The sequence below is a fragment of the Poromitra crassiceps genome (genome assembly GCF_964638095.1).
Source record: "Poromitra crassiceps genome assembly, chromosome: 3".
NCBI lineage: Eukaryota > Metazoa > Chordata > Actinopteri > Beryciformes > Melamphaidae > Poromitra > Poromitra crassiceps.
This window is the reverse complement of record NC_139625.1, coordinates 47,365,890-47,390,935: the sequence shown is the minus strand read 5'-3', so window position 1 is coordinate 47,390,935 and position 25,046 is coordinate 47,365,890. Positions and strand designations below refer to the sequence as shown.

The 25,046-nt window shown below is 43.6% G+C and overlaps 1 protein-coding gene across 1 annotated transcript in view; it reads left to right on the top strand.

Annotated features, from left to right (window-relative positions):
- akap6 (A kinase (PRKA) anchor protein 6) overlaps positions 1-25,046 on the top strand; it is a gene marked incomplete at both ends in the record, with an annotated part of 377,282 nt that overhangs the window by 157,603 nt on the left and 194,633 nt on the right. Inside the window, one exon of the mRNA XM_083633037.1 lies at positions 22,086-22,216. Coding sequence (XP_083489163.1) covers positions 22,086-22,216 — 131 coding nt within the window. The remainder of the gene's footprint in view (positions 1-22,085; positions 22,217-25,046) is intronic.

Sequence of the window (25,046 nt, the reverse complement as noted above, 5' to 3'; positions counted from 1 at the left end):
AGGACCGGTAGATACATGCAGGACCGGTTGTCAATTTTAATGGTTTTAGTTACATATATATTTACTCACCAGGTGGCGACAAAAGGTAAATATCAGCCTTTTGTGTTGTATGTAGCCTACAGTATTTATGTTTTTGTTTAAACTACAAACATAAATAAACGTCAACCTATGTTTTAACTACCACACACAGCCTATAATATTATAGCCTATGTTTATTAAAAAAAAAAAAAAAAAAAAAAAAAAAAAAATTTGGGGGGGGCCCCCCCAACTCCCGGGGCCCTAGGCAGCCGCTTGGTTCGCATTATGGGCGGGCCGGCCCTGGTTGCAGTAACGTAAATCCACTTTTACAACGTTCAACTTTCACGGTATCCCTGTTGTTGCCTGTTGCTATGAAAACAGCCAGTGTGTAATGTAATGTAGTGGAGGCTAACGTTAGCCTACTACAGAATCTGTCCGACTCGTATTGTCTCCAATCAATCACCTTGACCCCGCAGCTGAGTTTTGAATGTTTTTTGCAGTTCATATCATCACACACTTGAAATGATGCCGGTTATGTAAACAAAGCGGAAACCGTGCGTCAGAAACTATTCGTCTCTTCCCTCTGCCTGCATCTCAGACCAGCTGCCAGACACACCCTGCCAGCCTCATGCTCCAGATTACCGTAAATACTGAGAATTCAGTCTGAGTGCAACAGAAAAACGTATGTTGTTGTACTACCCGCCCGCATTAAGTTAATTTTTACCCGCACCCCGACCCGGTAATTTACAGAAGTGTAATTTTTTACCCGCACCCCGCGTTTTTTTGCGGGTACCCGGCAGGGCACCGCGGAACCCCGACCCGGTGCAGGACTCTGGAAGGAAGTGATGCCTAGCAGACAGCCTGCGGCTAGTTAACTTTAAGTCGGTTGATTTATGTAGAAATTCACCCCCACATCTGATTAGCACACTAGATAACGTAGCTAGTAGCAGCTAGCCTGGTAAACCAGCCGGTCACGTGAACTCACATTTCATTTCGTTCTTCATTCCCGTCTGGCCTGAAGCTTTCACACAGTCTTTGCAATGGGTGGAAGTTGCGTGGGTGTACTTGCCTTGACAGACAACTCATTCAGCCAATCAGCGTTGGATCCAGTCAAACCCAAATCCACTCAGGGAAAACAGCAAAAACATATTTTCCGTCCAGAAACTGTGCTGTGGCATACTCCTGTACTTGCTTAATTGTTGTTATTGAGTCTATTTCTGCAATAACTGCACTTTATGGGTGTTTAAACTAGACGGACACTGACATTACTCCTCGGGGCGGACAGGCAAGGAGGTAGCCATTACTGTTTTGCTAGTAACGTTCCTGATTGGCCGGTTACGATGTCACCTACGAGGTGGGTCGCTGATTGGCTCGTCCGCTTTGCAGTTTCTGCAGAAAGCCCTGCCAGAGTTGAGGCCAGATGGTCTGGTAGAACGAAATGCAATGTGAGTTCACGTGACCGGCTGGTTTACCAGGCTAATTAGCAACTAGTGTTGGCATGCTCACAGTTCAGTTTCTTTGTTCAATTAGCCTGCTGGCTTGTTAGCTAGCTAACAAAACCCAAATCCAACCGTTTGTTGACGTATATTTAAAACTGCTGCAAACTAACAGTTTTGTGTGAATTAGAATTTTACATGGTCAATCTTGCTAGGGAGCTAGGCTAGCTAACGCTAGCAGTTGCATTTAAATAATCTGTGAGCAATATTCTTTCTTATGATGGCAACGGCATGACGCGCCCTACTCTGCCTCTGATTGGCTTTCCCCAATAGTTTACCCTAACCTTAACCAATCATCACTCTTCACGTCTAAACCCAACTATGCCTTCGCTATCCTAGGAAAAAAAACAATGTTGATTGCATGGTAGCCTACACACACACCAGGGATTACTTTAGCCGGTAATTGCCGGTATTTGTTGCCGTGGGCCGGCAAATTAAAAGGTCGCCGGCCCAAGTAGCCGGTTGGAAATGACAAATAAATAAATCCATTATATAAAATAGCCCAATATTGTGTGACCAGTGATGTTGCCATAAGCTACAACTTAAATATAGACTTGAATATTATATATTTTCGCCCCGCTGTTATGTTGAGTGGTTGGGAGGGGGGGGGGGATAAGAAAAAATACAGCATGCTATTTAACTGCCATGCGCACACTGCAGCTGAGCATCCCGCGGCCGACAGGCCTCGCAACCGACAGCGCTTGGCTTTACACAAGAGACCGAAATGTCAACGCAGACATCCCTCGGCCAGTTCTTTTTATGTAACGATGGTCCAGAACAAGATCCAACCAGCCATGAGAAGCCGCCACAGCGAGGAAAAGTTGGGTTGATAAGAATCGCAAGTTGGCTTTGCACATAGCGGAGCGCTGATCATGAAGAAACTGCCGCAAGCGTATTGCGAGAATTCTCGCAGCGACAGAGAGGTCCTCTGCAGGTTGTAAAGCTTATTATTATGTCCGTTAATTTAGCCACTAATGTCAACATCATTTCAGCATAAATAACCTACTAGAACCTCAATTGATTTGCCATGGAGTATTTAATGGGCAGCTTTCATTTATTTGTCTGAATGACTTTATGGAGTATCATCGCAAAGCTCACAACACGCAACAAGGGATTTCGTTCTCAGATGTAGGCTACAGGTAACACAAGGCTAATATTCTTACCTTTGCCCTTCAGTTTAAAGTAAAGCAAATATTCTCATGTTGTGAAGTAGGCTATAAGTCCGTTCTGAAAGCGAGTTGGATGCCCGCGTGTCACCCAGCTGCAGTCCCTCGTCATCGTTGTCAATATAGACCCGCTTCAGAAAATATAGGCTATAAAGTTTGACTGACTGCACGTCTCATCTCTGGCTTGTTGCAGGTAGGCAACTTCTTAATTTAGATTATCTTTCAAGTTATTTAATTTCACGTTCTTGGATGCAAAGAGACATTTAATGTACGCCCGCCAGTGTCTTTCTTTAGGCTTAATTAAACGGGAATATATGACAAACTCAGTTCACAAAGTTTGTGACGAGTTCATTCACTATAAAAAAAATACATTTGTATTTAAGAAATGATTAGGCTACATCTGTCTTTTTTCAATAGGCTACATTTTGACTGGGCCGGAAATAAGGCCGAAATTCTGGAATGTCGCCGGCTCCATTGGCCGGCCAGAAAAAATGCTAGCGGAATCCCTGACACACACACACACACACAAACACACACACACACTAACACACAGCAGCGAGTCCGTCGGGCTTCAGATGAAGATATTTGGCGAGCATCAGAGGAGCCGGCGCTGGGGGCAGGTGTTACAGCAGCACCCATTAATATAGCTAATTAACATTAGCCGCTATTCTAATTAACATACTAACTAATTAGGAAATAATTAACCAACATAAAAAATCTGATCTTAACAAGTGACAGAGAGCGAGGGACGGCCGGGGTTGAGGTGAAATTGTGGACGGGCGGCTGGGGAGCATGTGAGGGATCGCAGGGGGACTGTGGGGTGCAACACAGGGCCCTAACGGAGCCAAGCAGGGCCTAACGGGGCCAAGCAGGGCCTAATGGGGCCTAACAGAGCCAAGGCAGGCCAAATCGAACACACTCAGGGATCAGAATCAGAAAAAACATCATTGATACCCAAGGGGAAATTGAGTCAGGCTACAGTTACTCACACTCAGGCAGGGAAAAATATAAACATAGATACATTATAAGAAGAATAGGAATAGACGGGTATACAATAAAGTGTCAAACATAATGGGCCTTTCCCTACAATCCTTATCAATAGAGTAAGAAGTGAGAATATGTCGTATATGTGATTAGGTGACGTAATATGTGCTGTATTTGTGAATACATGATGTATATGTGAATATGTGATGCATAATGTGGATATATGTGATGTACAGTATATGTGAATATGTGACGTATATGTGAATATGCCATGTATATGTGAATATGTGAGGTACAGTATATGTGCTGAATATGTGATGTATATGTGAATGTGTGAGGTACAGTATATGTGATGTATATGTGATTATAAAACGGCTCTCTCAAATCAAGCAATCTGATTGGTTCACAGCCATTGTATAATTCCAGTAACCGAGTTCAATAACCCATGGCCATGGGTTATTGGTTGCCATGGCAACTCTCTTACTAAGAGAGTAATAATAAGGCTTACCTCAAATGACAACGTAGAAAAAAAAATGGCGGAGACAGCTGTCAGATCCTTGTGAATCGATCTTTGCTTATAACTTTACTAATACTTCGCAGAAAATTATGTTTTGTACAAGAATAGATGCGGGCTAATGTCTTCTTTGCAAAAGAAAGGCTGTTAACCCCGCATTTAACTCAGCATTTAACCCCGTAACGTTAGTTGGTGTCAGCTTTGCAGAGAGCATTCAGCTTCTCAACAAGCGCTGAGAATGCAGCGCTGCGGCTCGAGCTGCCTGTCGGGGTTTCCAGAAAAATCTCAGCTACTCAGCAAGCGCCAGGATTGGCCAATGTCAACTTCAGTCTCCAGAACGATCCAATCAAATCACCCGCATGTTCTTGCGGTCCCGCCTTACAGTAGTGTTTCAACTGACTCTATCAGAATGACATGCCAGTCGGAGTCGGACTTATAGTATTATTATTATTATTATATTATCATACTTGGAAACCGTTTTATAAAAGCAATATAGCACTCGAGCAGCGTGTGTTGTGGTGAATATATCCCGCTGATAAACTGTTATCCCACTCGGCCTGCGGCCTCGTGGGATAACAGTTTATCAGCGGGATATATTCACCACAACACACTTGCTCTCGTGATATATTGCTTAAATATATGATCTATATGTGAATATGTGAGGTACAGTATATGTGTTGTATATGTGAATATGTGAGGTACAGTATATGTGATGTATATGTGAATATGTGACATATATGTGCATATGCCATGTATATGTGAATATGTGATGTATATGTGCATATGTCATGTATATGTGAATATGTGATGTATATGTGCATATGCCATGTATTTGTGAATATGTGATGTATATGTATGTCATGTATATGTGAATATGTGATGTATATGTGCATATGTCATGTATATGTGAATATGTGATGTATATGTGCATATGTCATGTATATGTGAATATGTCATGTATATGTGCATATGTCATGTACAGTATATGTGAATATGTGATGTATATGTGCATATGTCATGTATATGTGAATATGTGATGTATATGTGAGTATGTGATGTATATATGAATATGTGACGTATATGTGCATATGTGATGTACATGTGCATATGTGATGTATGTGAATACATGATGTATTATGTGAATATGTGATGTATATGTGCATATGTGATGTACATGTGCATATGTGATGTATGTGAATACATGATGTATCATGTGAATATGTGATGTATATGTGAATATGTGATGTATATGTGAGTATGTGATGTATATATGAATATGTGACGTATATGTGCATATGTGATGTACATGTGCATATGTGATGTATGTGAATACATGATGTATTATGTGAATATGTGATGTATATGTGAATATGTGATGTATATGTGAATATTATGTGAATATGTGAGGCTCAGTTTAGAAAAGTCAGTCAGGGGCTTCCGGGTAGTGCAGCGGCAGATTCCCTGCCTACCAACATGAGGGTCGTCTGGGTGTGTGTGTGTGTGTGGGGGGGGGGAGGGGGATTTAAGGGTAACAACACCAGTAAATTCTTATGATTCACTGCGTCCGGGCTGACGTTTATGATGGGCGATTAGGAAGTCACAGTCTTTAAACGAGTGTCAGCGAAAGTAATAGAGACAGAAAGGACACTCTCTCTCACACACACGCACGCATGCACGCACGCACACACACACACACACACACACACACACACTCTCCAAGGCTCTCTATTCCCTTGTACTGGAAACGTGTGTGTGTGTGTGTGTGTGTGTGTGTGTGTGTGTGTGTGTGTGTGTGTGTGTGTGTGTGTGTGTGTGTGTGTGTGTGCGTATGTGTGCATGCGTGCGCGGTTAAGTAAAGACAGCGCACCAGCTGTTTTCAATGAGAACTCCTCCCTTTTTTAAATCCCTCTCTTCCCCTCTCCATTCCTTCTTTATCCCTCATCTATCTATCCATCCATCCATCCATCCATCTATCTACAGGGATTTATCTATCTATCCATCATCTATCTATCTATCTATCTATCTATCTATCTATTCATTTTCTTTGGCTTTCTCTTCTTTTCTTTGCCCTGAGAAGGCTGTTCTAGCTCATTCACTATCCATACTAAAACCTATACAGTACAATAAATAATGCACTGTAATTCATATGTAACCCATGTCATGTCAACCTCAACGTTTTTCCATGCGCAGTGCATTGTATGCTTTTAGACTCCGAAGACATGTAAGAGCATGGATATTTCTGATCAAAAACAAGTAGCATTTCTACATTTCTAGATAGGTTAATAATTAATGTGATACGCAGTGACCTCCAGACTCTATGACGTAATGATAGTCTGAGGTTTAAGGAGGCTTAAGTCGCCGTAGGGTGTAGGGGGTATGGGTAGCATTGGTGGATAGGGTCCCTGACTTGTAACTCTTGTCATGAGAGAGTTGATTCGAATCCCGACCCAAACCATGACCCTAACCCCAACCAAGATGCTTTTGTTGCCTAAACCCAACCAAGATGTTTTACTTGCCTAAACCCAACCAAGATGTTTTACTTGCCTAAACTTAACCAAGATGTTTTACTTGCCTAAACTTAACCAAGATGTTTTACTTGCCTAAACTTAACCAGCGATCTGAGCCGTTGCTCCCGCCGGGGTGAGCCTGGCCAGTAGCTGTGAGTCGCGGTAGCAGGGAGGCGGTTACCATGCCCCGATCGGAGAAGTAACCAGGAAGTCTGGTTGTTTTGAAGTCTGTGTTGGATGACCGAAATGTCCATATTTTACATTTTCGTGGAAGAAATATAATATATTCTATAAACATTTTGCCCTGGCGATGGGGGTGCATATGAACGTTTCATGTTGCAGATGGCCAGAAGGGAGATGGGAAAGAGGGAGGAAGAGGAGGAGGAGAGGAAGAGTAGAGGCGGTCAGGAGGAGCAGTGGAACTGGGGTTGTTTAGATAATTTTAGGTTCAGATGAACTCTCATTGGAAACATCTGGACAACACAACCAGCCTGTGGGCAACACACACACACGCACGCGCGCACACACACACACGCACGCACATGCACACACACACACACACACACACACACACACACACACACACACACACACACACACACACACACACACACACACACACACACACACACACACACAAGAAAAAGCCTGAATGTCCTTTACAGGAATTGCATAGTACTTGTTTTCGGTATGAACTTTAATATGACTCTGTGTTGAACTCTCTTTGTATTTGTAGTTTGGTTTTTCTACCCTTTTCTTTCACCATGTAATGTAGGTTGTCATGTTTTATATTCAAAGAGGTGGACACACTGACAAATTATAGATTATAGACAGACTGTAGATTATGGAAGAAATTGTAGCTTGTAGATTCTAGAGATTAGCATTAACATTTGAGCTAACGTTAATGGATGTATATGATGAATCCATTAACTGTAAATGAGTATGTAGTTTTAACAATCCAGTAGGTGTCTGTGCGATTTTCACTGCAGTTATATTTGTTAAAGAAAGTTGATTTAACTTTGTAAAAAAAAAACAATAATAATGATAATTATAATAATGATAATGTCACAGCTGACATTCGAATATTAATGGAAAAATCTCGAAATATTCGAAATTGAAAAAAATATTACAGCGCTAGTTTTTACGGTTATGGTTAGGCAAGTAAAACAGCTTGGGTAAGGTTAGGGGTAGGGTTTGGTCATGGGTAAATAAGAGACGTGTTTGTTGAAAAAAAAAGCTTACACTGAACACGAACCCCGGTCGTCGGGATTGAAGGCAAACGTATAGAGAGCCAAAGTGAACATCACTTCCTGCCCAGCTCAGTGGCCTTGTAATTTGAGTGTCCGCCCTGAGACTGGGAGGTTGTGAGTTCGATCCCCGGCCGAGTCATACCAAAGACTATAAAAATGGGACCCATTTGCCTCCCTGCTTGGCACTCAGCATCAAAGGGTTGGAATTGGGGGGTTAGATCACCATATGATTCCCGAGCGCGGCACTGCTGCCGCTCACCGCTCCCCCAGGGGATGGGTCAAATGCGGAGAACAAATTTTGCACACTCAGGTGTGTGACAATCAGTGGGACTTTACCTTTACCTTTGCCTTTCTCTATGCACCAGCGTCTGAAGGAATATGAATGGTGGTGAACGGCGAGAGACGATGCTTTTTTTATCCCGTTTGAATTGTGCCACGGGGTACACATGTTAAATTTTGTCAATTTGAAAGATAACTATGCATGTCAAGAAAGTCGCAGTTTGTCCTGAAACTTCAACATAAGGTTTAGTTTTGTCAATCAACTACATCTCGTGTCGTATCAACAACAATGGACTGGCGGGGGAGACGTCACTTACGCGACTGGTTGTACCGTGCATAGTCTTTCTGATTTATAACTTATAGTGCCACAGTTTTACCACAACCTGCGACTTTCTCGACTTGCAGAGTTATCTTTTACATTGACAAACATAACATGTGTACTCCCGTGGTACAACTCAAACGGGATCAAAAAGGTAGTCTATCGCTGCGTTCACCACCATTTATACTTTTTTCGGACGCTGGTGCCCAAGGAAATGCGGCAAATGGCGTCCACTTTGGCTCTCTATACACACGCGCCGCACCATTTTATTTCAGACACTATAGTGTCTATATCGCCCCTGCTGGTTACTGCGGCTTCGTACACGTGTGTACTTTTCAGGCCTAGGCGAGGCAAAACGTGAATCTGACACTTTGGCGTGACACCGGGCTGCACGTGGCAGACGTCTGCTTTGTCTCTTCTGTCTCTCTTTCTATTGGATTTCTTACGCTCTCATAGTCATGGATGGATATAGGCAAGGGACGGTCTGTGTGTGTGTGTGTGTGTGTGTGTGTGTGTGTGTGTGTGTGTGTGTGTGTGTGTGTGTGCGTGCGTGTGTGCGTGCGTGCGTGCGTATGTACATGCGTGTGTGTGCTTGTGTGTGCGCGCACGAGCGTGTGTACCTACACTACCCAAGCCAAACATACAACTACTTCACACAAATAAAACTGTATTACAGTATTGACATGTAGAGGAGTGTGTGTGTGCGTGCGCGTGTGCGTTGCGTGTGTGTGTGAATCTATTGTGCTCATCCTGTTCATCTGTCCGTTCAATCGTGTCAGTGTGTGTGTGTGTGTGTGTGTGTGTGTGTGTGTGTGTGTGTGTGCTGGCAGCTATAAGCCAGGATCCAGCCGTCTCATATCCATTATTGATCTCATATCATTACACAGTGCTCCGCTCAACAAGACAAAGACACTTATTGAAATATCTCACCTCCACCTGGCAGGAGATTTTCTGGGGTATTGGGATGCGCCCCCCAACCCCCCAATGATCCGTTGCTGCCTTGTTGAAAAATCCTGGCAATACCCTTGTTTAGCCCCCTTCCCGACGCCCTAGCAAGTTCAAGTTTATTATTTGTACCAAGAGGGCAATGTGTGCTGCACCACGATAACACAAGATAATCCGCTATTCATCTAGATTCCCAGAGCGTATCTGGCTGGTCAATTGGCTAGCTATGTTAGCTAGATAGCAATTTGTCCATGCAAGCAAGCTAACATTATCTAATATTAGCCAGCAATAATTGTCAGTCACTTTGTGTGACACTTTTGGCTCCAATCAGCCGTTTATTGTGGTAACAACACAGTGGTATCAGCAAAGACGGTCAATATCATAGCGAGATACGCCAACTTCAAATCACTTCCTGTATCTGTGCCACTTTTGCCATGGCCACACCCACTTAGGAGACTTGCCGCAGGTCCTGAGTCTATTGGACTCAATGGGAGGAGTGAATGTGATCACAGATTATGACAGATTCTTAAGTCATCAAAGTAAATATTGGACCCATTTTCCGCAAGACACATATCTTCTGAACATTCTGACAGACAGACAGATCAGTTGAAAGTTTAATTTGTTCAAGACCTGTCAGGCTGTCTCTATCTCAGCAAAACACTCTTGCGAGATTTGTTAACAGGAGCTAACGTTAGCTGGGAGCGATTAGCTAACGGTACATGTGAAGTTCATTGATGTAGTAGCTAAATCTGTGGTTGAAAAAAATATTGTTTAAGCGAATATCTTAGTTACAACTATATTGAGCTAACAAGGGGCAGCTTTGTCTTTATACAGTATGTGTGGTTTGTGTGGAGTTTGGTAACTCACGATCTCTAGCTCAAGTTAGCTTGCTAGGTCAGCACTAACCCCACCTCACCAGGCTCTCTCACAACACTTCAAGGGGAGAGGTGACCACGCCCATTTAGGAGACCTGCAGAGTGCCATTTCTTATTATTGGCGGAGTGATGTATCTAGCTAATATTAAAGGTCTCTGGTATCAGCTCTTCTGCAGAGTTTCATGGTAAGAAACTGACACAACAAGCTACAAGCGAAAAGGTCTAATGTTGACTTTGTCCACATTAATAAGCAAGCTAACGTTATCTACATGTAACAGCTAAAACCCCAATATCATAATACATCTGTCACAGACTTCCCCTGCCTTGTCGGATTTTCGGATTAAAAAACAAGACAGTCTAATAACGCTGTGGCTTGGGATTCGTCCATTACTGTATGGTTGTCGCAGGTTCAGGCTTTACTGGGCTATGAGTCTTCCAATTGACGTCACTGATGCCATCATCATCATCTATGACATCATCAGTGGGTATGGCATCATCAGTGATTTATGACATCACTGATGATGTCACTGATGATGTCACAATTGTCATCAGTGATTATGATATCATGAGTGATGTCATCAGTGACATCATCGTTGTGTGACATCTTTTTTTTTTTTTTTTTTTTTTTTGCGACTTGTGACACTAGCGTTTGCATGGATACACTTTGGGGGATTTTTGCATCATCTTATCAGCAGTTTGAACTCGATCAACTTATCTCCATTGTCCAACTTGTCTCCATTAAATAAATGAAAACAAGTCGTGGTAATCAGAGCCAGCCTTCTTTGTGATAAGACTGTCCGGTTCAATCAGACTGATTGCATGTCTTCCTCGAAATATTTTATTCCTGACAGGACAGGTGTTCATATGCGTAATCCTCTGAAGTCTCCATGATAGTAATAGCAGAAGTTGCGAGGGTCTTAGATCTTCTATCTCCAAATCCCCGATAGCCTAAATAAATAAATAACTTTCTCCCTCTCTCTCTCTCCCGATCCCTCCCTCTTTCTTCCTCTCTCTCTCTCCTCGCGGCGCATGCCCGACGTAGCCTACAATGTAGGTCTAACAAAATGCATAATCATGTAAAATCTCTGGGAATTATTTTTTCCATCCCGAGAGGCTATTAGCCTAACGGAGTGTCTCCTGGCCAATCCAGGAGGCTTGGCAATACTATTTGGACCGTTTGGTTTGTGGCTGTTAGGGCTGGGCGATATGGCCTCTGAAGAATATTGCGATGTTTTTCGGCTATATCGCAATACACGATATATATTTCGATATTTTTTAAATCTCTCATAAATGCTCAATTTAACCCTTCAGGCTTCATACACATTTTGACCAATGGATTTCCATGACTTTTCCATAAGTTCTTAACCTGTATTTTATGCACACCTGGGGTAAAAAAGAAGAAAGAAAGGGCAGATGTAGTGAGCAAAGATGGATGATTTAATATTCCATAGCTCTGACCTAAACAAATCTGAGATCTGACATCACTGTGAACACAAACAACACTTCTGATATAATATGATTGTTTTAGTAAAGTGTATCACTCAATAGTCAATACAAAATATAATGGCTTTTATAGAACCGAAAGCCTAGCTGCTTAGTCTGCAGATAAAACGTAAAAAATTAAATTTAGACTCTTATTGGCATGACGGCAACATATAAGCTGAGCTGGGGCCAGTTCTATAGTGAGGCATGGAAAGCCTCACTATACGCCATCATATCTGTGTCGTTTCACTTTTGACTGAAAAATGATGCCTCTAGATTAAAGAAAAGACGCTGTGATGTTGACTTTTATGTAGGCTAAATGTGCGCATTCGTTTTCCTTATAGATCATGACTGCCCTGCAGCTAGCTACGTTAGCTTCACGTTACCTTGCATGTAACGTTAGCGTTAGTTGCTTTTGGAGACACAAACCCTGGACGTTTCATTTTGAGTAGGCTAATGCATGAGGTTCTCTATGGTTTACGCCAGCTCTGGGAGTATGAAGTGCTTTAAAGGCCGGCTTTTCCGTGGGGGATATGAATATATATTAAATCTCACGTCCCTAAGGTTTTCAAATCCGTTTAAATTTTTGAAATTGGTTGTTTACAGCCTGAGATATCACCAGAAATCCACTCTGTGTGTGTGTGGGGGGGGGGGGGGGGTGTGGGGGAGGTGTGGGTGCGGGGACTCGAAATACTACATTTCCCACAATGCACTGGGCTCGCGTGGCCTTCGTTTCCATGCCCACCCCTCAGGCGTTTGGCTGATATCAAACTCCAGTAGGTGGCGGTAATGCACATATATGTTTGCCAACCGCCATAAAACTCAAAGAAGAAGAAGAAGAAGGCTTCGACAATAATACATGGAGAGAAGAAGAAATAAATCGAAAATAAATCGAAAATAAATTGCCTCCAAATTGCACCAAATTTAAACTGAAGTATATATGTCGGGAGATGTCTTCATAAAAAAATTTTCATGCATTTTAAGGCATTTTCGTAGGAGTTACACGCATCTGATGTAACTATTTTCTGTAAAAATGTGTAAAAACGGGTACATTGCTCAGCGTTGATTTCGTTACTTCAACCCATCTACTACTAGATGTAAAATTTGACGAGCTTTCCAATGCCGCCAGTCACGTGTCTGTCCGTGCTTCCGTTCCCGAGAAAATCGTCTCTTTGCAAGGAGCTATGGAAAGCTAACCTAGCTACAGCAGGCTAGGTGGTCGAAAAAGATGGCTGCCTTTTTGTTTTTCTTCAGACCTCTGAAGGGGCGTGGAGGACCTCTAGAGGCGGGACCATGGCTCACAACAGTTGTAGTTCATAGGTGCACGACTTCCGCAAGGCGGACTTGGGCCAGATGACGCGAAACGCGTCGGCTGGCCCAAAAAATATGTGAGAGATGCTTGATATCTCTGGGAGTGAAGCTCCAATTTCAAAAATTTCAACGGATTCGAAAACCTTAGGGGCGTGAGATTTAATATATATTCATATCCCCCACGGAAAAGCCGTCCTTTAAATGCGGGGATTTTGGTCACAACAAGCTTGTGGAGCGCTGCCTGCTGAACTACTAGGTAGGCCACAACCAGCTAGCTAACGTTAGCCACCAAAACAGCTAACGTTAACGCCAAACAAATCCGCAACTCCTCCCCACGTTTGGTTTAGCGTAACGCCAGCTCAGACTTTCCCCTAATCCCAGAAACCTTGCGGGACATGTATTGCAAATTGCAATAGTGGTTGTTTTGTTATAATTTGAAACTGTCAACAGACACACTGGAGGCGGCCATGTTTCGCCTGCTGCGTTGGGTTGGTTGGTGGGGACGCGTGATTTCGAATCGCACATAGGTTAAGGACGGGTGTGTCTGACGCGGTTTGACGCGTTTGACGTATCCATGTGATTCCCCCTCCCTTTTGAGTGTGACAGAGCTCTCTCTTGAGAGGGAGAGCTGACAAGAGGAAACGTGAAGCGACTCATGCCGGCGGCTTAAGTTATAAACAATGCGTGACAATTATACTCGAATGTTCACGATATAGTCATTTCTACATCTCACGTGGCACAAGCCGCGATACATCGAGTATATTCGATATATCGCCCAGCCCTAGTGGCTGTGTGAACACAAACGAACCAAGGCACAAATGCAACAATTGTATCAATTAAGCCCCTGAATCGGAACAAAGCAAACAACCTAGAGGTGTGAATACACCCATAAAACTCTAAATAGACAGACATACAAACGGAGAGACCCTCTTATAGATGCCTCGGCCCCTAGTGGGTACCGGGTAAAAATGTGAGTCCTCGAATTGTTGAACTGTAATAATAATATACTGACGTCCAAACTGAGTACGCTACTCGATTACTCGAGTACTTGTGGCCATCGCTAGCTAATACAGAGATATTTGGTTGTGTGATTTGTTCATTGATTGGTTAATTGATTTATTAGTTATTTTAATAACTTGTCTTTGGATCCAGCAGTGTGTTTATCTGCAGTGTGGAGCTGCTGCTGCACCGCTGTGTGACTGACAGTTATAGCCCCAGGAGCACCCCAGGAGACACACACACACACACACACACACACACACACACACACACACACACACACACACACACACACACACACACAGACAAACACAAACATGCACAGAGGCATGCTTAGATACATGTGCACACTGCATGCAGGCACACATGGCAAATAAACACACACACGCACATGCTCGGGCACAGACACACACACACACACACACACACGCACACACACACACACGGACAGACCACATGTACATGCAAATCGACACATGGACACACACACACACACACACACACACACACACACACACACACACACACGTGCACACACACACACACACACACACACACACACACACACACACACACACAAACAGATGTACAGTAGGCTGTGTAGTGTGTGTGTGTGTGTGTGTGTGTGTGTGTGTGTGTGTGTGTGTGTGTGTGTCTGGGGATGGTCTATGTTTTCATCAGTTGAGGCAGATTCCTATTGATTCATGTGTCTATTAGCAGTGTTAAAGACAAGACTGGAAACACTGTCAGGCATTCCCTTTGAAGTCTCTCTCTCTCTCTCACTCACACAAACACACACACAAGCAGCTGAGAAAGATTAACCCTGGCATGCTTGTGTGTGTGTGTGTGTGTGTGTGTGTGTGTGTGTGTGTGTGTGCGCACACGCGTGCATGTGTGCATGTGTCTGTTTACATAATGTATACCTTGACAACATTTCATTATGTACAAAGTCGATGCTAACTTTTGTTTACAGTATGTATTTGGCTTTGATGGCATATTACATTATGCAAAAGCTAACCACTTGCTAACTTGTCTCTAATTACTGTATAGGTACATTATAACATCCACAACAGCCACCCTCTTTCATTCGACCAAATCGACCAATCAGAACATGGCTTTTGCGTATGTCCAGAACCGTTGGTCCGATCAAACTTGGCAGGTGTGCTGCTGGGGCCCCGAGAAAGTGCAGTGTTGAATTTCGTGCAATTTGACCAATTGGGGATGGGGGGGGGGGGGGGGGGGGGTTCGAGAGGAGTGGGAGTGCATGATGTGTGAATGAGGTGAAGGGGAGGGAGGGGAACGGGCACTGCACTATGTTGTATGCTGTGTCGTACGTGTTTGTCTTTACATTGATAGGGGAATATGAACACGCACGCATGCACACACACACACGCACGCATGCACACACACGCACGCACGCATGTGCACACACACACACACACACACACACACACACACACACACAAACAGATGGAGCCGTGAGTCTAGTTTGAAGAGAAATAATTTCTGACAGAAATCCTTGAAGATCCTTCAGACTGGGAAGCAGCCCAACTCATCACTCTGAGTGTGTGTGCATGCGTGCATGCGTGCATGTGCGCGCGCGTGTGTGTGTGTTTTGTACGGACACTGCGTTCCAGTTCTCTCTGTCCTCAAGGAGTCTGGGAGAAATTGCTTCACTCTGTGTGTGTGTGTGTGTGTGTGTGTGTGTGCGTGCGTGCTTGCGTGCGTGTGTGTGTGTGTTTCATTACTGCACCAGTCTGCTGTTAGGAATTGAAAGGCCAATTATAATCATAAGATTGTATGAAATGACTAGTTGACACACTAATGCAGTAACTGACTCACTAACTAATTAACTGACTGACTGACTGACAGCTCACTCACTCACTCACTCACTCACTCACTGACTTAAGCTTGTTTTATGCCCGCCGTGCCGCGCCAGGCGCGGGGGAGGAGCGAGGGGCGCGAGCATCAAATTACGTCAATGTGTTGGGCGCGCCAGCCGCACAGCGCGTACCTGAAGATTTTTCTAGCAGTGCGACCTCCGCACGGCTTCTCTCCAAACATGCCACTGAGCCCTGAACACTGAGCTGTGTTTTCACCACATTTCTTGACCCATGTGGTAGGCTAAACTTTGATTTGCAACTGTTCGTTTTTAGTCATTTCAACAAGTAAATGTGTTGTGAGAGATTAAAAGCAGGCTATCAGGGCTGAGAACTGAAACAGCTATTCAGTAAAAACAAGTTTGGTGATTCATTCATGTGCTGATATACGGTCGTTTGAGAGTGAAAGCGCACTCAGTACTGCACATAATAGTGTTTCATTGTGACTTTTCATGGGCTGTTCTCACCATTACCATTGTACAATGCAACATGCTGATCACTTGGCTGCCATTCTGAGTATAAAAGCGGAGTCCGCACGTGACTCGCGGAGCTCTGCCTCGCGGAGCCTTGCTCGACTATAATGAGACCTTAACTCACTAAATGACCAACTCACCACTAAAATAACTGACTAACTCTCTGTTTAAAGCAGTTATGAGGAACTTTTAATTTAACTGATGAAACAGTCTAAATGTAATACTGATGCCTCACATCTGACCTACATCAGCGGATGAGACCATCAGCGAGGAGATAGGCGATTTCTATCTGTTTTCTAACATCAACTTTATGCAGTAAATCAAACAGCAGGGGGTGCTCTCTGACTCAGAGAAGCCCTGCCTCGCCTGCTGCGGCTCAGACAGCCCGTTGGAGACAGTGGCCAAGAATTATCAATGGAGCGCAAATGGTAGCACAGATCCGGGTGCAACAGTGTGATTGCAATTCCGTGACCACGCAGAGTGGAGGTTCATTTCTCAGTTTCTATTTGTCATCTGTGATGGTTAAAAAAACAAATTTTGCCCCCATGCCCCTCGCGAAATGCAGGCAACATTTTGGAACCGCTGAAAATGACCCAACAACTTTCGCATCTGTTGCCAGACATTGCACCCCTTGGCTTGTGTGACTTCTGAAGCGTTTTCTGAAAAAAAAAATGCATTTACGCTTCAAAAGTCATGAAAGTGGTCCTCGTTTGTGAAGATTATCGGTAACGCTTTATATTAAGGTTCTATTAATAAACGTTAATTATAAAAAGCTTATTAACACTATTATATGTTAATAAGGCTATAATAAGTGTTAATAATAGCATCATAAATGTGTTTATTGGTAGCTTATAATACATGTATAAGCACTTTAAGCATCTTTACTAGCCTGTTTTGTTGCTTTAATAAGCTTAATAAATAGTTTGTTATTCCCTTATTAGCAGTTAACTATGCAAGTACTGCAAAACTGTACACTGTACATTGTACAGCCTTAATGGCTGTAAAACCTTTCCAAATAGTGCAAAATTGTACCAAGAACTGAGGTAGGTAAAACAAAATACAATACAAAATTAAATTGTGTCTTTCAACATGTGGCATTTACAATCTAGCATCATAACAAACACTGAGGTAAGTTTAAAAAAATACAATATAAAATAAAATTGTGTCTTTCAACATGTAGCATGTACAATCTATAATTTACATTTACAACATTATTATTCTGTCTGATACACCATGTGCAATTATCAATAAATGAATGTAGGAGAATTCACTTTACAGGATTGCCTTTAAATAAAAACAAGTGCAAACATTTACCCCACAGCGCCACTCGCCCCATTTCCCTCGCCCACACCCCTTCCTTGCCACCCCGTCCCACCACCCATATCTCCCTAGCCACCTCCTTAGCCAATTGCCTAAATTTTTATTCACATTTTATCAACCTTGACCACATAGTGCTCCTTCCCAGCTGTGAAAACCATAGTTAACTGTTAATTGCATAATAAAGGATTTATTCTTAGTAAGGCACTGTTCTCGCTTTAGATCTGATACCTACAGAAAGCACAATAAGTGCATAATAAATGATTTATTAACCTTAATAAGGCGATGTTCTCGCTTTAGATCCGGTACCTGCAAAAAGCATAGTTAACTGTTAATAAGTGCATAGTTAATTGCTAATAAGGTAATAATTATATAATAAGTAATAACAAACTATTTATTAAGCTTAATAAAGCAACAACACCGGTTAGTAAAGCTGCATATAAAGTGCTTATAAATGTCATATAAGCCACCAATAAACACATTTATGATGCGATTATCAACACTTATATAGCCTTATTAACATAATAATAGTGTTAATAAGCACCTTATAAGAGACTTATTACCTATTAATTAACGCTTATTAATAGAACCTTAATATAAAGCGTTACCAGATTATCTTGCTTAGTGTTGGAGTAGTCGAGACCGGTCTCAAGACCACATTTTGATGGTCTCGGTCTCGGTCTCGGACTCGCCCTCCCTCAGCCTCGGTCTTGACTCGGTCAAGCCAGACTTGGGATTTTACTTCAAGACAAGTCAAGACCACAACTGCAGTGATATTATTACCTGCCCGTGTATTGTCTGATTTATTAATTTTCATTTTATTTTTACTGTGATTGGGTGTAAAAATACCCCCTTCAATTGCAACCAATTGCAGTTTGAAAGGTGTATAATTAGTATAATTATACTTACAGCCATTTGTATTTTACTAAAATTCCTAAATAACGATTTATTTAGTTGTTAGCAGAGCAATGGTGTAAAGGTTGTCATTATTAGATTCATGGTCTTGAAAATGGTCTCGCATTGGTCTGGTCTTAGTCTTGGTCTTGCCCGCCCTCGGTCTCGGTCTCAGTCTCACACCCCCTCGGTCTTGGTCTTGTCTCAGTCTCGCCCCCACTCGGTCTTGGTCTTGTCTTGGTCTCGCCCCCACTCGGTCTTGGTCTTGTCTCAGTCTCGCCCCCACTCGGTCTTGGTCTTGTCTTGGTCTCGCCCCCACTCGGTCTTGGTCTTGTCTTGGTCTCGCCCCCACTCGGTCTTGGTCTTGTCTTGGTCTCGCGCGCCTCAGTTTAGGTTTTCTCGACTCCAACAATAATTTTGCTGAACACAATCTTCACTCTTTCCTATGCAACAATAGCTTAACCCGAGTGGACAATAGAGAGCCGCAGGGATGACGTATTTTTGTAGTCAGAACGCGGAAGTCCCGGACTTCCTGGTTCTTCACTGTTTGTGTCTATGGGATAAGGGATTTTTGAATGGGTTTTTGCCGCGATGCTTCAAATAAGGTCTCTGGGCAAGGCAAGCTTAATCAAACGCGAACCAGAGTTCAGTCGGATAATCTTCACACATGAGGACCACTTTCATGAGTTTTGTAGCGTAAATGCGAGCCCTAGAAGTAAAAAGCTCGAGCTAAACTAATCCAGAACTACACACTGTCGCATAGGCTTCCACGTCACGTCAGCACTCAACCTGGACTGTTGTTGATGTGTGCACTGATTACCCCGGGCTGAACGGGCTGAACCAGGTGAGGGAAATATATTTCCGTGTTCGTCCTTTGAAGTGGTGACGTTATTGACGTATTTATCACCATCGACTCAACAGTGTAGTCTCATTTAGCTGTTTGCTAGCTAGTCGCCCTTTTAACGGCACGTAAAAGCTTCAAAACTCATAAAAGTGGTCCTCGTGTGTGAAGATGATATTACTAAACACTGGTTCGCGTTTGATTAAGCCAGCGTTGCCCAGAGAGATTATTAGAAGCATCGCGCCATAAACCCATTCAAAACTCCCATAGGCGAAAACAGTGAAGAACCAGGAGAGCTAGCATCGATGATTTCCGGACTCATTCCTGCGGCTCTCTATTCTGGTATAGGCTATTGAAATAGGCTAGAATTAAAATCGCACACATCCCTACCCTATTAAAGAAACAAATATTTTTAAATGTGTATGTTATAGCCTATATGAACAAAACGACTAATTACAGTATGCGCACGCTTTGGGACATGATGGGGATATTCACTGCGTAACTGCGCAGCGGCCCTTTGGTGTGTTTCAAATGGATCGTTCCATCAGCATCAATTTTCGTTACGAATCCGAACTGGTTCATCTTCCAATTCTCTCCTCTTGTTCTCTCCTCTCTCTCTATCTCTCTCTCTCTCTCTCTCTCTCTCTTTCTCTCACTCTGTCCCTCTGAAAGAACTGCTGTCACAGACGTGATGGCGGTGACGCTGTGGCTTTTAAGGGGAGTGATCACACACTTGTGAATACTGTTTTGGACATAAACACGCCTATGGAGGTTTGTGCTGAGATGACGAGAAGCGCAGCGGGCCGACGGCTTTGCGCTGCGCTATTCCAGCGCAAAACGGGCGCTAACGCAAAATTACCGCCGTTGCGAACATAGGGCCCCTCTACTTCTTGAGGCAAATGAGTTATTGCCACTCTCTCTCTCCATCTCTTCCTCTCTCTACCCCTCTCTTCCTCACCAACCAAGCACAAGCAAGCACACACACACACACACACACACACACACACGCGCACACATATTCTCACAAATTCACAAACTCTCTCAACTCTATACAGTATCTCTCTCTCACACATGCACACACACACACACAGACACACACACTGGGGCAGTGCTGTTGATTGTGTGTAGCTGGTTGTTTATCAGCTGTCTGATTGAGCGGTTCTGCCTGCCATAGATTGGATGACCTTTCCAGATCCTTCCGCCACCGCCGCTAAGTAGATCCAACGCAAAGACACTTTATTCAGATTGTTATGGAACGAGGTGTTTGTGTGTGTGTGTGTGTGTGTGTGTGTGTTTGTACACACTCACTCTCCCTTCATTGGTTCAATTGAAGCCTCATCTCCATATAGTTTGTATGCAATTACATGTGAGCGGCGCACTGAGTGCCTCTATATGATTGTTTCTGCCTATTGAGTGGGACTGCCTGTGATGGGGGGGGGGGGGGGTCTGTGTGTTGGTGTGCGTCTCTCTGCGTGCGTGTGTGTGTGGGTGTGCGTGCGTGCGTGCGTGCGTGCGTGAGTCTCTCTGTGTGTGTGTGTGTGTGTGCATAAGGGTGAATTTGTGCAAGAGTAGCGATTTGTGCTCAATTTGTTTATGCATATCTGTGTGTGTGTGTGTGTGTGTGTGTGTGTGTGTGTGTGTGTGTGTGTGTGTGTGTGTGTGTGTGTGTGTGGGTGCTGTGTAGGTCTGTATGAGTGGCAATTTGTGCAAAAGAGTAGAAATTCCTCAATTTGTACGTGTGTGTTTGTGTTTTATGGGTAATTTGTGCATGCCATATATGTGTGTGTGAGAGAGAGAGAGACAGAGAGGGCGTGTGAGAGAGATTAGGAAGATTTGTACTGGGCTTTTGTGCATACATGTATATGCATATACTCATACAGTACTTGTGTACTGTGTGTGTGTGTGTGTGTGTGTGTGTGTGTGTGTGTGTGTGTGTGTGTGTGCGTGCGTGTGCGTGTGCGTGCCGTGCATATGTGTGTCTGCATGTGTGTGTGTGTGTGTGTGTGTGGGTGGGTGGGCGTACATGCATGCATGCGTGTGTGAGTGAGTGAGGTACTCTGGCTCAGATGAGTGCAGAACAAGCATGGAGTGTGTGTGTAGTGGCTGGCTGGACGGCGGCGGGCAGGGCTTAAAGGGCACGTCCTTCAAGTCATGTAACCTAAAGGATCATACACAAACACACCATTTTGTGTCCATTTCTATCCTGAAAGCACAACAGAAAAGGCCCTGATGTTGCCTTATCGCACCAAAGCGTCACACCAAAGCCCGCCCGTAGCTGATAGGACGCTGATTGGCCAAACTAATAGATTGGAGCGTGGCAAGATGGGTTTGTCATGTGATCATGATCTCATGATCTCATGATCTCACGAGAATCCAGCTGCCTCCCAGGGTTAGCCTACTGATGCATCCTCTTTTTTTCCTACGCCATTCATGTTTCAAAATAAAGGTGGGAACTGGAAAGGAAAATGGTTCTTTGGGCTATTAAACATTGTGTGTGTGTGTGTGTGTGTTTGTTTCCCCTCTGTGTGTATGCAGGCGGAGGCAGTGGGTCAGTCTGAGGACCAGAGAGAAGCCCTGGAGCAGATGGCCATCACACTGAGCAGCCTGCACTACCCTGCTCCCTCCACCAGGATGCACTGCAGCCAGCTGGCCTATAGGAACAACAGGTAGGACGCAATATAATAATCACATTGACCAAATCATAACTACACAGACTAGAGCTTTAACATGACCAAACCATAATCTAACCCAGTTGTTTTACTTGTCTAACCATGACCATCACAACCAACTTTTGGGACATAATTCTAGGTTTTCAAATACAGTATGTGACATACTAGGCCTAGGGGCTTGAAGGCGCACTGAACACTCGTGTTGCTGGACATTCGTATATAATACTCTTCATGAGATATCATACGAACGCGTTCATGAGAATACATTGCGCAAACACACACACAGCGGACAGCCGGTGTCGCGGTGTTAACATGGTAATCTGGTGTCGCCAGGCTCGCCTTGCCGTTTCATCCCTGCTTTGACGAGCCTCTCTCCCCTCGGCTCTCTCTCCGCGGTTATCACACACACACACACACATGCAGGCACACACACACACGTCGCAAACACACACGCAAAACACACACACACACACACACGCACGCACACACACACACACACACACACACACACACACACACACACACGCACGCGCACACACACACACACACACACACACACAGTTTTATAAATGGAAATGAAGCGCAAATTGCTCACCATGATTTTGTAGTATTTGGTGAGTACAGTGTATCAGAACTTACATGGGATGCAAACACACACACACACACACACACACACACACACACATACACACACCACCACAAAGACATGGTTTTGTATGTAAATTACAAAATACATTTTATTTAGGATTTTTCCCTCTGCTATTGCAGTGTAGTGTATATTTTTTTCCTCGTCTGTGTAGTGAGTGGTATATTCAACACAATACACACACACACGCACAATGAAACATTTATTGCGTTTATGTTTGTATTGTTCAGTATACTGTAGCAGTAATTTACATGGGATGTGTTCTGCACTAATTGGCTCTTCATATATTAGACCAGGGATACTCAACTTGCTTTGCCCGGGGGTTACTTTCGGGAAATGATAGAAGGCCAGGGGCCAGTTAATAAACAATCAATATACATTTTTCTGTAGCGGATTGTAGATGTCAGACGGAGTTTAGTCTGACAATGTTGTGCACACCGGATAGTTACTTAGGTTAAGTACATACATAAGTGCCTGGGTAGCGAGCAGACGGCGGTATTTGACAATTTAGCAGCTAAATCATAGATTATTGAAAGATATTCCATATTCCAGACTGAAATGCTATAACAGAAGTGTGAGTATTGGCCAGAATTACATGAACATTTGGACACTTATTCAGCGGGTATCTTGCATGTTGCGTTCAGGTGCACTGTAAAAAGGATATATATATATATATATTTTTCAATTCCATCGCGGGCCACACAGCCCGCGGGCCGCATGTGGCAGTACCTGTAACCATGTTTCTTTATTATGCCTCCGCCGGCGATAGCCAGGCCGGAGGCATTATGGATCCGGGTTGTCCGTCCGTACGTATGTCCGTCCGTCCGTACGATGTTTGTTAACGCGATGGAATTTCATCAGATTTGCCTCAAACATCGACTTAGACTCAAGGATGATCTGATTAGATTTTGGTGGTCAAAGGTCAAGGTCACTGTGACCTCTCGGACGCCATTTTCAAGCTTGTTAACGCGATATCTCAGGAATGCCTTGACGGAATTTCATCTAATTTGCCTCAAACATCGGCTTAGACTCAAGGATGATCTGATTAGATTTTGATGGTCAAAGGTCAAGGTCACTGTGACCTCTCGAACGCCATTTTCAAGTTGTTAACGCGATATCTCAGGAATGCCTTGATGGAATTTAATCAAACTTGTCTCAAACATCGACTTGGACTCAAGGATGAACTGATTAGATTTTGGTGGTCAAATGTCAAAGGTCAAGGTCACTGTGACCTCTCAAACACCATTTTCCAGCTTGTTAACGCGATATCTCACGAATGCCTTGACGGAATTTCATCAAATTTGCTTCAAACATCAACTTGGACTCAAGGATGAACTGATTAGATTTTGGTGGTCAAAGGTCAAAGGCCAAGGTCACTGTTACCTCTCGAATGCCATTTTCAAGGTTGTTAGCGCAACATCTCAGAAATGCCTTGACGGAGTTTCATCCAATTTGCCTCAAACATCGACTTGGACTCAAGGATGAACTGATTAGATTTTCGTGGTCAAAGGTCAAGGTCACTGTGACCTCATGAATGCCATTCCCAAGTTCGTTAAAGCGATATCTCAAGAACGGCTTGATGGAATTTCTGCCAATTTGGCTCAAACGTCGACTTGGGCGCAAGGATGAAATGATTACATTTTAGTGATCAAAGGTCAAGGTCACTGTGACCTCTCCAACGCCATTTTCAAGCTTGTTAACGCCATATCTCAGGAATGCCTTGACGGAATTTCATCAAATTTGCCTCAAACATTAACTTGACCTCAAGGATAAACTGATTACATTTTGGTGGTCAAACTTCAAGGTCACTGTGACCTCACGAACGCCATTCCCAAGTTGGTTAACGCAATATCTCAAGAACGGCTTGATAGAATTTCTTCTGATTTGGCTCAAACATCAACTTGGACGCAAGGATGAACTGATTCCATTTTGGTTATCAAAGGTCAAGGTCACTGTGACCTCTCGAATGCCATTTTCAAGCTTGTTAACGCGATATCTCAGGAATGTCTTGATGGAATTTCTTCGAATTTGCCTCAAGCGTCCACTTGGACTCAAGGATGAACTGATTACATTTTGGTGGTCAAAGTTCAAGGTCACTGTGACCTCACACACCCATTTTGCAAGCTCTGTAACCCAACATCTCAGGAGCGCCTTGACGGAATTTCTTCCAATTTGCCTCAA